This window comes from Sebastes fasciatus, chromosome 6 (genome assembly GCF_043250625.1).
Source record: "Sebastes fasciatus isolate fSebFas1 chromosome 6, fSebFas1.pri, whole genome shotgun sequence".
Classification (NCBI taxonomy): Eukaryota; Metazoa; Chordata; class Actinopteri; order Perciformes; family Sebastidae; genus Sebastes; species Sebastes fasciatus.
This window is the reverse complement of record NC_133800.1, coordinates 14,462,853-14,475,822: the sequence shown is the minus strand read 5'-3', so window position 1 is coordinate 14,475,822 and position 12,970 is coordinate 14,462,853. Positions and strand designations below refer to the sequence as shown.

Genomic DNA, 12,970 nt, shown 5'->3' with positions numbered 1-12,970 from the left:
ATCATTTCAGGGATCTGGATAACGTAACAACTGAGGCTGATCGTGACCAAAGACTAACACACAAATATTTAGTGAAATCATGAGTGGTGTCCGAGATGATGGTCACTGTGTTGCATGAATGGGGAACTCACTGGTTCCATCTCCTGGACAAACACGAACACACAGGACACGACGGAGAGACTGAGGAGGAACAGTCACAGAAAGAGAAACCGAAGCACTGGCAGGTGCAGCCATAATCCAAACCAAATAATATATTTACACATAGCATTGTCACACTAACAACCAGTCCATCTATCTCTATTTCTAGGAAACACACTGACTCAAACCAGGAGGGAAGCTTTCACATTAGCCTCGTCCAAGTAAATACATTATTTGTTGCTTTTTAATTAAATTAAAAACAAGCAAATAAACCAGACTGGTGGTTTAGAAAATTGTTTCTCTCAATGAGAAGAACAACTGCCTGTAGTCAGAGGCATGTGACATGATTTGTTGGATGTTTGGAGAACTAATTTGTTCTTTCTCACCACACTACACAGATCATTACACATATCAAGATAAATTGATTTTAGTCGTTATTTACATCAGCAGTTTTGTCCTTTCGCACGTGCTGTCACACCCCAACCACAAAAACTTTAGAAAAATCAGTTTTACATGTTAACACATTGAAGACATATTTCACACCACATTGCAAAGGTATAATAATCATAACAATGAATACAAATAATCATAGAGTGCTGCATTCATTTCACGTCTGTAAGTCGTTGTATTTAAACAAGAAGTATCAGAAAATATTACTTTGGTGTGAGCACCACTGAAGTGCTGCTAAATGCTGTAAATGTGTAACACATTGATAACAGCTGTGGTAAATAGTGTCCACTAGTGGCAGCATTTAAGTCCTACATGCACATGTGTTTGAGCAGTCTGCACATCTGGAGGTTTGTAATCTGCATTAGAAATCAGTGAATGTAATGTTCTTCCCCCTGAAATCAGACATTTAACACAGCCACCTAGCGGGCAGAAATGTCACACTCATTACAAAACTGGAGACAAACATCATGGAGTAAATGGTCTGTTTGACCTCATCTTAACATCTCAGAGCCAACTCCCAGTGGTCCAGCCCAGCAGACGACTTCCACTCTCTCAGCTCCCGGAGCCTGATCGCTCTCACCCCCCGAGGCTCCAGCAGCACCAGAGTACACATGGTGTGGATTACTTTCTAAGCACCAATGTGGCTCCCCACAATCATCCATCCACCACCCTAATCCATGAATAGCAACAAAATCATCAGCAAAGGAACTTCTTACTTACTTACTTACAGTTTACTTCCTGTAAAAAAGTTTATCTCTTACGAGTAACATGACAAAGGAAATCATGGGCAATCATTTTTGTTTTTTTTCTTATTGGTAACATCCCATTCTAAATATTAGTTTGATGCACGTCCACATCTTTCAGTGAATCCAAAGAGATCACCACGGCTAAAGGGGACTTTGAGGGCTTAAAGCTTATCAGTTTCTCCTTCCTCTCAGCCATAACACTAGCAGTTGCTGGGGAAATTCACAAGCTGTCTGATATTGTACATCTACCTGGCAAGACTAAAACAAGCCTAAAGCAGTGGTGGACTCAGGCTGTCAGAGAGGCAGGGACCAAAAAAAATAAAAAGGGCACCAGCTGCATGCCGTGAGGCACCAGTCGGTGCGCAGAAAGTTTTAGAGCAGCCTCTATGGCACTGTAACATGTTTTCTCTGTTTTAAGGGGCACCCTAGAGGGCACTGCATCACATTTTATCCACTGGAAGGTCACCCAGAGGGCACTTTATCATGTCTTATCTACCATGGGGTCATCCAAGAGGTCACTTTTGCTGCAGTTTCTTCGAACGGGGGCGAATCAATGCCCCCCCTTTAGTCCTGCCGTGGTCGACAGCTATGCTAATGGCTCTCTGAGGCTGTATTTAGGCAAAACATTGCTTTGAACTAAATGCTGTCATATCGGATTGCTAACACACTCACAATGCTAACGTGCTGATGTTTAGCTAGTATATGTTTACCACCTTGGTTTAGCATGTTAACATGCTAGGATTTGCTAATTAGCACAAAACACAAAAAGCTGAGGCTGACTAGAATGCCATTTTGCAGTTTAGTCATATTGGAGGAATTGTAATTTTGACCTGATGATGGCACTAGATGAAAAGTCGGGATCACCAAAGTCATTAGGATTCATCCTCTGGGAATCATAATTGATGATGTTCACAAAGTGAAAACTTTGACCTGCTGGTGGCGCTAGAGAAAAAGTCAGGTTTTCACCAAAGTCACTAGGATTCATCCTCTGGGGACCATGAATTTATGTACTAAATGTAATGGCAATCCATCCAATAGTTGTTGAGATATCACAGTCTGGACCGACGGACCAACATTGCCATCCATGCTTCTAGCTCAGCTAAAACAGATTCTCTCCTCACCTCTAAGTATGAGATTAAAGTGTGTAAATGTAGAAAACAGGACTACAGGACACATTATCACCCATTCTCCTTGTCAGCGTGGAGAGTCAGGATATTCTTTTTTCTGCTAATTACTACACCGGCAGCAGCGTCCCGATTCAGACGTCCATTCCAGCTGTCAACTCCTCCCTCCCATAACTGGGGCTGCAGGTTCATGTTGGTCGATAATGACGGGTGAAATGACCTGTGCAATTAGCCCCGTTACATTGTGAGTCAAACTGAGCCCCAAAAATGGCTGACAGATTCAATTGCAGATCGGCCCCCGATTAGCCCTCATGCCTTGCAAGAAGGGGAAAGGACATCTGTTTGGTGTATTTGCTGCTTGCAAGGCTGTAATTGCTTGAGGATGAGGTATTTCCATTCAGTTAAGAGAGCGGTTCAGGGGAAAGAGAAGCCTCTTCTGACTGATTAGCACTCTTACTTCTGAAAACACAACTGTTATTCTGCATGACTTTACAGTTACAGAATATCTGGATGCTCAGATGGTTTTTGCATGTTCGGTGTACTCAAGTGATTACAATACAATGTGGCTAACATGCACTGACACAAACATGATTCACCATGAAACACTACACTTCAAGGCTGCATGGATTATTTACATACAGTATACTGTACACATGCATGTGGCTATACAGTATGTATTTCACATCAACCTTGTCAAGGTAAACTACCTTAGAGGAGACAACTTTATTTAGTTCTGCTAGAGAGCAATCATTTCTCTTCTTCCTGCAATGATTTTGCTGGAAGAAAGTGTGGGTGTACCAGAAACAGTGGTGCATTTAACCCGTAATAATCACTGTAGAAGAAGAGTGAAAGTGAAGGATTTGTTTGCAGCGATTCTGCGTCTAAACACTTGAACTGAAGTAATCTTGATCATCTCCATATAACTGAACTGGACCTTGTTCCATCTGGACTCTGAATCACATATGATCATGTGGTAAACATTATCATAGATATATACTATTTGTTCTGCTTACCCTGAACAAAGAGTCGTAAAACATTACAGCTGTGTGAGTGCAGTTAGTCTCACTGTGGCGACGACTAACGTGAAATAAACAACTTCTAACTGCTCTTGGAAGGAGAACACTTGACACGTTGGGCCTTGTTTATAGAGATAGATACGGCGTGTGAAGGAAGCAAAATCCCTCAACAATGTTTCTGTTCCTCTCTCTTGAGTTTTCTCTCTTTTCTTACCCTCCATCTGTTTGCCTTTCTTTCTCTCCCCTTTTACCCTTTGTATTCTCTGCAGACATATCCCCTTTTCCACTCTTTGACCTGCAGGGCCCGAGGGGTCAAGTCGTCATTTTGACTATTATATTATATTATAATTAAGAGTTTTCTCTTCATTGCGTTTTCAAATGTTCTAATGCATTTCTTTGTCATAAAAAATCAAATTGCTGCTGTTTGAAAGGTGCTGTGACACTAAATAAACCTTCCTTGCCTTAAGCTCTTTAACCACCTGTTGATTTTGCATCGCGCCATGTCCTTCTGTCGGACCGAGCTGGACAATGAAGTTATGGGATAGCCTGACCACTTGTTTGGTCCTGCTGAGCTCCGTGCACGGCAGCCGGCTGCTCCGGAGCAGACGACCACAGTACCACAGTACCACTACAGACTCGTAGTAAACCTGCAAAATGACGCTGAAAAAAATGTTCAGGTGTTTTTATTTTAATTATTTTCTTTCGATGACCAACATGTAATTCAAGAAATAAGAACAATATTTCGTCCATCAAACATGACATCATTTAACGTATTTAAGAGGAGATTATAGCTGAATGTGTTTCAATGGGCCTTACAGACCCAGATCAGCAACAACTCCCCAAGAACCTTAGAACAACCTGATGGACATGGAAAGAAACCAAAGGAAAGTCCATTCAAAGAGCGATCCCTTCTCCTCGGACGGCTGTGCGTGTGTGTGTGTGTGTGTGTATGAGTATATGCAATAGTAATTATGTCCCAATCCCAATGTCCCCCCTAATATAAGGCCTTAAGCCTTGAACATGAACAGGGACTTGACTGACATCACCTGGTAAATGGTTGGTACGAATAGGACAGCACATTGCAGCGACATGTCATGTTACCTTTACGACACAAATTGTGGGTTTCTATTTTACATTTTTCCTGCCTATTTCGATGTCTTCCAGGCTCTCCTTTATGAGACTAGAGTCAACTGTCAAAAAATCTATTTACTTATTTTTGTCAAACCTCATTAAGTAAAATTAAAAGAAACTGTTGATGAATAAACCAGCTGTGTAATTTAGTCTAATGCTTGCATTAATCTGATTTCATGTGTTTCTTATGTACCATCTTAAATCCTTAATGTTAATGTTTCGGTGTAAATTTAAATATGCCTGGCTGAACACCTGTTTGCCGTCCTTTTTGTTTCCCCTAGTAACCCTGTGTTTAATGTCACAACGCTATGAATTATGGATGATTCCCTCAGGCAAAATCTGCTGAATTGTGGACTTACAGAAAGTGTTCATAAAGAGCTCAAAACGTCTGCGAGGGAGCCCTCAAGGACTTGACAATATGACAGTGGGACATCCCTAGCCCCCCCCCGGACTTTGTGGGAACGCGCCTCAAAGTCTGTGAGTGTGGACATTGGGATTGGGCCTATATCTTTGTGAGAACCAGTTCCAGTTTTACACCAGTAAAGGCTCATAAACTCCTCAGATCACTTCCACTCATTTTTGCTCTGGTTTCAATCATTAAACACACACACCCACACACACATATTTGCGTTGTTGTGTCCTCTAATAAAACTATAGAGACAGAGATGAATAATAATGTAATTTGACACAATGAATACATAAGAAGGAATTTACTTTAGAGTCTCATTGACATTCTTTCAGTGAAGAATGGAGGAAGCTGTTGTTGGGCTGAGGCCACAATGTGATTTAATCTGCAGCTTCATTCAAAGTGAAGTTCTGAGTTTCCTATTGACACCCACTATGGCTGGTTTACAGCCCAGGCTCCCAAAGGCAGTTATTTAATTTGTTTAACAGGATCACTAACAAAACACATGTGCAAGAAGCTGATCCATGTACAGTTTGTTGCGTGTCTCTGCAACATTATATCAGCAAACATTTGAAAATCTTTACAGAATGTATGAGCCAATTCCACTGATTTCAACACTATTTAAACCGGCAGCAGGCACAATGTTTGTGGCATCATTGGGCAAAAATTCCATATTAACCTTTCAGCATATTGTAATTCAAGTGTTCTGAGAGATAACTAGACTTCTGCACCTCCTCATGGCTCTGTTTTCAGGCTTTAAAAAAATCGAACCTATAACGGGAGACTTTGGCCAATCACAGGTCATTTCCGAGAGAGCGTTCCTATTGGCTGTGCTCCGGCTGGTGGGCGGTGCTTGGTATTTCCTCAACAGATCTCAACATGGCTGCCGGGTCACAAACTTGCTCATTTTACAGCTAAACAGTACACTACAAGATGTTTCTGAAAACATTTGAGGTGAGAAATAGGCATTACAGTAACAGAATATTGATTCATATTTGATCAGCGCTGCCTAGTTTGACCGTTTCATTGGAGTTTGCGAGTGATTGACAGCTGGCTCTCATAAATGGCCGCTGGACGGCAGACTCTAGATCAGCTCTGACTGGTTGTTTACCTCTGGTCTGTGAAGTCTTGCAGATGCCATTAGGAGCACCAGAGGACACCGGAGGACACAGAGGCACATGACATTTTTCAGATAACCTGTCTCATGCACTACTGTCATGATATAGCGACCGTTTTATAAACCTTTTTTTAATCATGTTTGCTCCATATACCCACTGCAGCTTTAACGTGTCTTTAAAATGTTCTTTTTCCTTTTGAGTCAGTGGTTCTTAACATGTTGCTTAAAAGTTTTGCCAAAGAAATCTAATAAAATGACACTTTCACACTTTAAATCTTGGATTACACAAAACCAAACCAAAATAACATTTTCTACTGCATGGCAAAATTCCCATTCAAACACCAGTTGGTGTAATGGATATCAGCTCAGACTCCCCTTGATGTTAAATGTAGTCTGCTGCTCATCAACTGCAAAACAACGAGATTTCAAACGCTCTGTGGTCATAAGTAGCAACACAATGTACTCAGTCTGTTTTGACTGTCTGATTAGAAACACGTTTCTCATCCAATATCAACCAAACACTATAAAAGCAGGATGTGGAATCAGGAGTATTGTTAGTGGAAAGTGTGAAACTCCTCTCTCCTTCCCTCTCAGCCATCTGAGTACACAGACTGAGCCTCTTTTCATAACATCACTCCTCTCTGCCCTCACCAACTCTGGACCTGTAACTTCAACCAGGAGTTTGGACTCCATCCCCTCTGTGTAGTCTACATGGGTGCTGTGTTAGTAAAACAAGATTTCCTCACTTTAGAAACATAACTACAGCTTTATTTTTAAATGGTATTCACTTTAAATTGTGTCATTTAATTATTAATAAATGTATTCTACATCTGTATTCTGTTTCAGCCCTATGTGGATGAGTTTAGAAGACAACAAGACATGCTATTAAGATAAGATGGAGTTCATTGTCCAAAAGGAAATTTGTCTTAGACACATAACAGTATCAGCTGTTAAGAAATAGAAAATACTGTAACATAGTCATCATAATAGTTATGAGTTGTGGAAGTAACAAAAATTAATTGATAAAAATGGTGGTGATGAAAATGCATGTGACTTGAATTTATTGAAAGGATAGGATAGCCCCTTGAGATGTAGCATCTCATTTTCGAGGGGGGTCCTATAGACACAAATACAAAAACACATACAGACAAAACAGCATTAACGTAACAAACATACACTGTAAATACACAGATACAGACAGCTTGCTCACCATCTCCCACCCAGACCCCCATCAGCCCTCAGCTGTTATACAAGAAACATTTGATACAATGACCATATTTAAATCAATCACATCGGCATTAAGAACAATTGCAACACTTTGTCTTCAGTTTATATGTAGCACAAATAAACTGAGGATCATAAGTACACACAAATTAAAAACATGAACAGGTTGTTTTAAGATGAGAAAATAAATAAAGATGTCCTGAGGCAACGGAGAGAGGTAATAGATCTCAGAAAAAGAGGAAGATTATTCCAGTCTGATGGAGCTTTGTATTGGAAGGACCTGCATCCAACTTCTTTGATAATTCTTGGGACATAGAAAAAGGGCTGTTGTATATTTCTGAGTGGATATGAAGATGTGAATAACATCACTCCTCTGCCCTCACCAACTCTGGACCTGGACTTCAACCATGAGTTTGGTCTCCATCCCCTCTGTGTAGTCTACATGGGTGGAGACAGGAAGAGGCAGAGGATGGACCATCAGACGTCACCAATGCCTCCTGTTAGACCTCTCCTTCTCCTCCTCAAGGCTCAGTCAGATTTGATGGTGAGAGGGTGATGAGCAGGAGTCAGTGGAGCTGTGCATACTGAATGAAAACCTGCAAACTGGGAGTATTTTTTGTTGGATTTGCAAAACAACTTCAGAGGGAAAGTCTGCATTTTTGCGCTTCTGCATTTGTGGTTTCTTGCTCCTTGGATGTTGCTCCACGGTGCAGCGCGTTTGCCAGCTGGCATGTGAGTGATAGCGTGCAGTTTACAGTAAGCTACGCATGCAATAAAACACTCATCTTCTTTCACCATGCTGTTAATCGCCAGATGATACCTGTTGATTTTGCATCGCGCCATGTCCTTCTGTCGGACCGAGCTGGACAATGAAGTTATGGGATAGCCTGACCACTTGTTTGGTCCTGCTGAGCTCCGTGCACGGCAGCCGGCTGCTCCGGAGCAGACGACCACAGTCCGAGTCCGAGTCCGCCGAGAGGAGAGGACGATTCGGGGAGAGTCCTCTGGAGCTCCCTCCGGTTCAGGTTCAGGTCCGCCTGTCTGTCTCCTCCCCGGACATAAGTCGCTCTGAGGCGGATACAGAGGACTGGGAAGAGACGCTGGCTGGAGGAGGAACATGTAAGAAAACTGTGGGGTTTTTTATGGAGTGCCCAAAGTGCCAAAAAGTCATTGCACTCAGCAGGCTTGATGAGTCTGTGACAAATAACAGCATTGTCATCTGTGTCAAATGGAAAACATACTTCAAGATTTTCACCGAATTAATTGCTAAATTTAAAACATCTGGCCTTTCCATTGGCTTATTTTCAGTTCAGAAAAAAACACAATGTTTAGACCGAAGTTTATTTATTTATCAATTTAAAAAGGATCCCCATTAGATGATACCAATGGCACCAGCTAGTCTTCCTGGGGTCAGAAATCAAGTACATTACATTTATATCACATACATACTATATACAACATCATATTTGTGTTACACTAATAACATTAAAATTTTCCAAACATATATAAATTTCACATTCATACACAATCTAATAAGAGAACTGTGGGGTTTTTTAATGGAGTGCCCAAAGTGCCAACAAGTCATTGCACTCAGCAGGCTTGCTGAGTTTTGACAAATAGCATCATTGCTATCTGTGTCAAATAGAAAACACACGTGGATCCGGCCTTTCTATTGACTTATTTTCACTTCAGAAAAAACACAATGTTTTGACTGAAGTTGATACTAAACAACTTATTCAGAAGGATTTCAGAGTGCAAGATCCAGTTATTGAAACATTTGCAATGGTTTCATCCTGGCTTCTTCTTATGGGCCTGCCTCACTCAGAGCTATGTTGGATTTTGATGTTATTACTTTCTTCATACCTTTCTCACAGCTTATAGGCTAAAACACCCACAGACATGCTTATTTGTTTTGGACAGAATTAAATGATGGTATGTAGGTTGGCAACTAACAAGTATTTTTTATCAATTAATCAAATATATTTTCGAATGGTTCTTTAGTTTATAAAATTTTAATAATGTAAATGTAAAAATACATGTTTCAATTTCCGAAAGCCCAAGGTGACATCTTCAGATGACTCGTTTTGTCAGTCAAAAACCTCATCATACTCAATTTATTAACCACAAAGGACAAAGTAAAACAGCAAGTCTTAACTGAGAAGTTGGAACCAATGAATGTTTGGATTTTTGCCAATAATTGTTAATTCATTTTCTGTAAATCCCATATTTTAGCTCTAGTATGTGCCACGAGGCTACTTAGTGGCATCTGTATCTTTAAAGCTTCAGTAGGCAGCAAGTTTTTAGCATCATTGGGCAAAAATTCCATAATTATCTTTCAGCATATTGTAATTCAAGTGTTCTGAGAGAAAACTAGACTTCTGCTCCTCCTCATGGCTCTGTTTTCAGGCTTTAAGAAATCTAGCCCTTGATGGAAGACTTTGACCAATCACTGGTCATTTCAGAGAGAGAGGGTTCCTATTGGCTGTGCTCCGGCTGGTGGGCGTTGCTTGGTATTTCCTCAACAGATGTCAACATGGCTGCCGGGTCACAAACGTTCTCATTTTACAGCTAAACAGTACACTACAAGATGTTTCTGAAAACATTTGAGGCGAGAAAATAAGCATTACAGTAACATAATATTGATTCATATTTGATCAGCGCTGCCTAGTTTGACCGTTTCATTGGAGTTCGCGAGTGATTGACAGCTGGCTCTCATAGATGGCAGCTGGACGGCAGACTCCAGCTTGGCTCTGACTGGTTGTTTTCCTCCGGTCTGTGAAATCTTGCAGATGCCATTAGGAGCACCGGAGGACACAGAGGCACACGATTTTTTTCAGATTACCTGTCTCATACACTACTGTCAGGATGTAGTTTTATAAAAATAACTTTTTATAAATCATATTTGCTCCATTTCTACCCACTGCAGCTTTAATGCTAATAGTCCACTCAAATATGTCTACAACAGTCTGGTACATAAATAAGAATGGTATCTATTTGTAACGTGGATGAATCAGTTCAAATGGAATTCTTCTGCAAAAAAACACACACACACCCATGTGTACTATTTCCGCTTTTGCATGTGTAGCTTCTGACACAACACCATCTGTTCAATAGCCAGAGTGAGTGATGAGTTAGAGTGAAACAATATGTGCTGTCCAATATGGTACGCCCTTGTAAGAGAGCCATTTTCTCTTGATGTGTTTCAGACGCCATGGAGGAGCCCCCCCCAAACGAGTTTGAAGATGTGGTGGACTTCATCAAAGTGACCATCAGTAGAATACGTCGTTCCTCCTCATCCACCTTGTCCTCATCTACCTCCTCCACCACCTCCTCCCCCTCCAAAGAAGACCTGAGCAGCCGGCCTCGACACAGAAGGGAGAGGAAGAAAGGGGCGAGCCAGCGGAGCAGAGGAGGAAGAGGAAGAGCTAGAGGAGGAGGACAGGGCTGTGTGCTCAAACAGATCATCCTCAATGTGACGGACCTCGGTCTGGGCTACCACTCCAGCGAGGAAATGATATTCAGGTACTGCTCCGGACCCTGCAGGAAGTCCGAGACCAACTACGACAAAATCCTTTACAACCTCGCTCATAACAGGAGGCTTCCTCCCAAAGACACGCCCCCTCAGGCTTGCTGTCGGCCAATAGCGTTTGACGATGACCTCTCATTTCTGGACGACAACCTCATCTACCACACCGTGAGGAAGCACTCTGCCAGGAGATGTGGTTGTGTGTAGGAGTGTGAGCTGGCTTTGTGTAGTTTTACATTCACTCCCACTTTGAAGTATGATGTTGAGTGTTTTTTCTTCCGATTTATCTCACTGTGAGGAAACTTTCAGACGTTGCATGTGGCCACGCGTGACTTGAGTCCACCGGTAAAGGAATAAGTAAGGAGAGGAGGTGGCATTGCTACAGTTTTTACCCCAAAGCAATGATCCTCTTCTTCCTCCATTAAAATATCCACAAAAATTTCCTTTACAGTTTACAACTTATATCGCTAATATGTTTATGAGATTTTAAACGTCTCCATGGATACTCAACCTAAAGGACTGAAATCAGTCAGACTCAATGGATGAGACTCTTTCTGTCTACTGTATAGCACATACAGTATGTTACATCGAAAAAGTTATACACATATGAAATGTATTTATGAAATCTTGAATTTATTAACTTATTGATATTTATTTTGTTTTTATAAAAGGAATACATGTTATTTATTATTGTAATGTGATGTCTCAGAGTGTGCCAAAGGTTTAAGTCAAAGAAGTTTATGATTTATTTCCATATAAAAGCAGTAAAATACCGGGTGGTTTACGTTGCAAAATGATCTTTTAGGCGCCCTGTGGAGTTGTTTTGTAACCAAAGTTATGTGTGCATTCAGTGTTTCTCACCATGTTGTGTATCCTTGAGGTCTAACAAAAGAGTTTAATACATCTTCTTCCTCATAAAACATTTGCAAAGCCGATTTTTGAAAAGATGTATTTTAAATCGTGCATTGTTTACATTCATGTTCACAAGCTTGCAGTCTACTATTTTATAATTTTTCTAACATTGTAATGGCCTGCTATCTTGGTCAGGTCTCCCTCGAAAAAGATTTTAATCTCAAGTGACTTCCTGGTTAAATAAATACAAAATAAATTCTTCTTTGCCTTTGCATTGCTACGTTGCTTGTTACCGGGGTCCCCCTGTTAAAAATATTGCTCTATAGCACTACTAGTGGTCGGAAACTCCACAGGGTACCTTTAAAGTTTTTCTTCACAGGAAAACCTTCCTCAGTATCTTGGCGTTTACAATGTTCTACAACTTTAGTTTCATTTGACTGCATTGTTTCCTATTTTTGTTTTTAATTAACAAGGTGAGAGAAGCTATATCAAAACATTAGTTCTCATGATTAGAAGAATAGTTGTTTATTCACTGCTAATTTCATGTCCTCCTCTCAGATGAATTGCTGTGTTAGTAAAACAAGATTTCCTCACTTTAGAAACATAACTACAGCTTTATTTTTATACGGTATTCACTTTTAAATTGTGTCATTTAATTATTAATAAATGTATTCTACACTGTGTAGTGTATTCTGTATGTTATTACGAACACACAAGATTTAGTGTTTCAGCCCTATGTGAATGAGTTTAGCAGACAACAAGACATGCTATTAAGATAAGATGGAGTTCATTGTCCCGAAGGAAATTAGTCTTAGACACGTACAGTATCAGCTGTTAAGAAATAGAAAAATACTGTAACATAGTCAGCATAATAGTTATGAGTTGTGGAAGTAACACAAATTAATTGGTAAAAATGGAGGTGATGAAAATGCATGTGAATTGAAAAATAGTGATAAATTAACAATTGATTTGATTAATTTAAAACATTAGTGATATGATTAAAACAGAGCCATGTTTCATGTTTCATTTCCCCCATCTTACATTCATCATTTACAATATAAAATTGACATTTATCATTTAAGGAAAGTGGTCTCAAGGGTGGAAGTAACAAAGAATTGAAGAAAAGGAAAGTGATGGAAATGCGTATGACTTAATGATGGAAGTGATGAAAATGTATGTGAATTGAAAAAAATAGTGATAAATTGTCAATTGATTTGATAAACCTGATTGCCATTTTATT

At 40.2% G+C, this 12,970-nt stretch overlaps 1 protein-coding gene across 1 annotated transcript; it reads left to right on the top strand.

The window, feature by feature from the left end:
• The first annotated feature begins 7,890 nt into the window (after positions 1 to 7,890).
• Positions 7,891 to 12,411, top strand: LOC141769097 (glial cell line-derived neurotrophic factor-like). The gene is made up of 2 exons (XM_074637812.1): positions 7,891 to 8,471; positions 10,559 to 12,411. Exons 1-2 carry the CDS (start codon positions 8,222 to 8,224, stop codon positions 11,083 to 11,085), a joined length of 777 nt encoding a protein of 258 aa, XP_074493913.1. The 5' UTR covers positions 7,891 to 8,221; the 3' UTR covers positions 11,086 to 12,411.
• Positions 12,412 to 12,970: the final 559 nt, after the last annotated feature.

What these genes read in the sequence shown, in the direction of transcription:
- LOC141769097 (XM_074637812.1), top strand. Translation starts at nt 8,222, where the DNA reads ATGAAGTTATGGGATAGCCTGACCACTTGTTTGGTCCTGCTGAGCTCC. An exon ending in GCTGGCTGGAGGAGGAACAT is followed by an intron (nt 8,472 to 10,558) that starts GTAAGAAAACTG and finishes GATGTGTTTCAG; the next exon opens with ACGCCATGGAGGAGCCCCCC.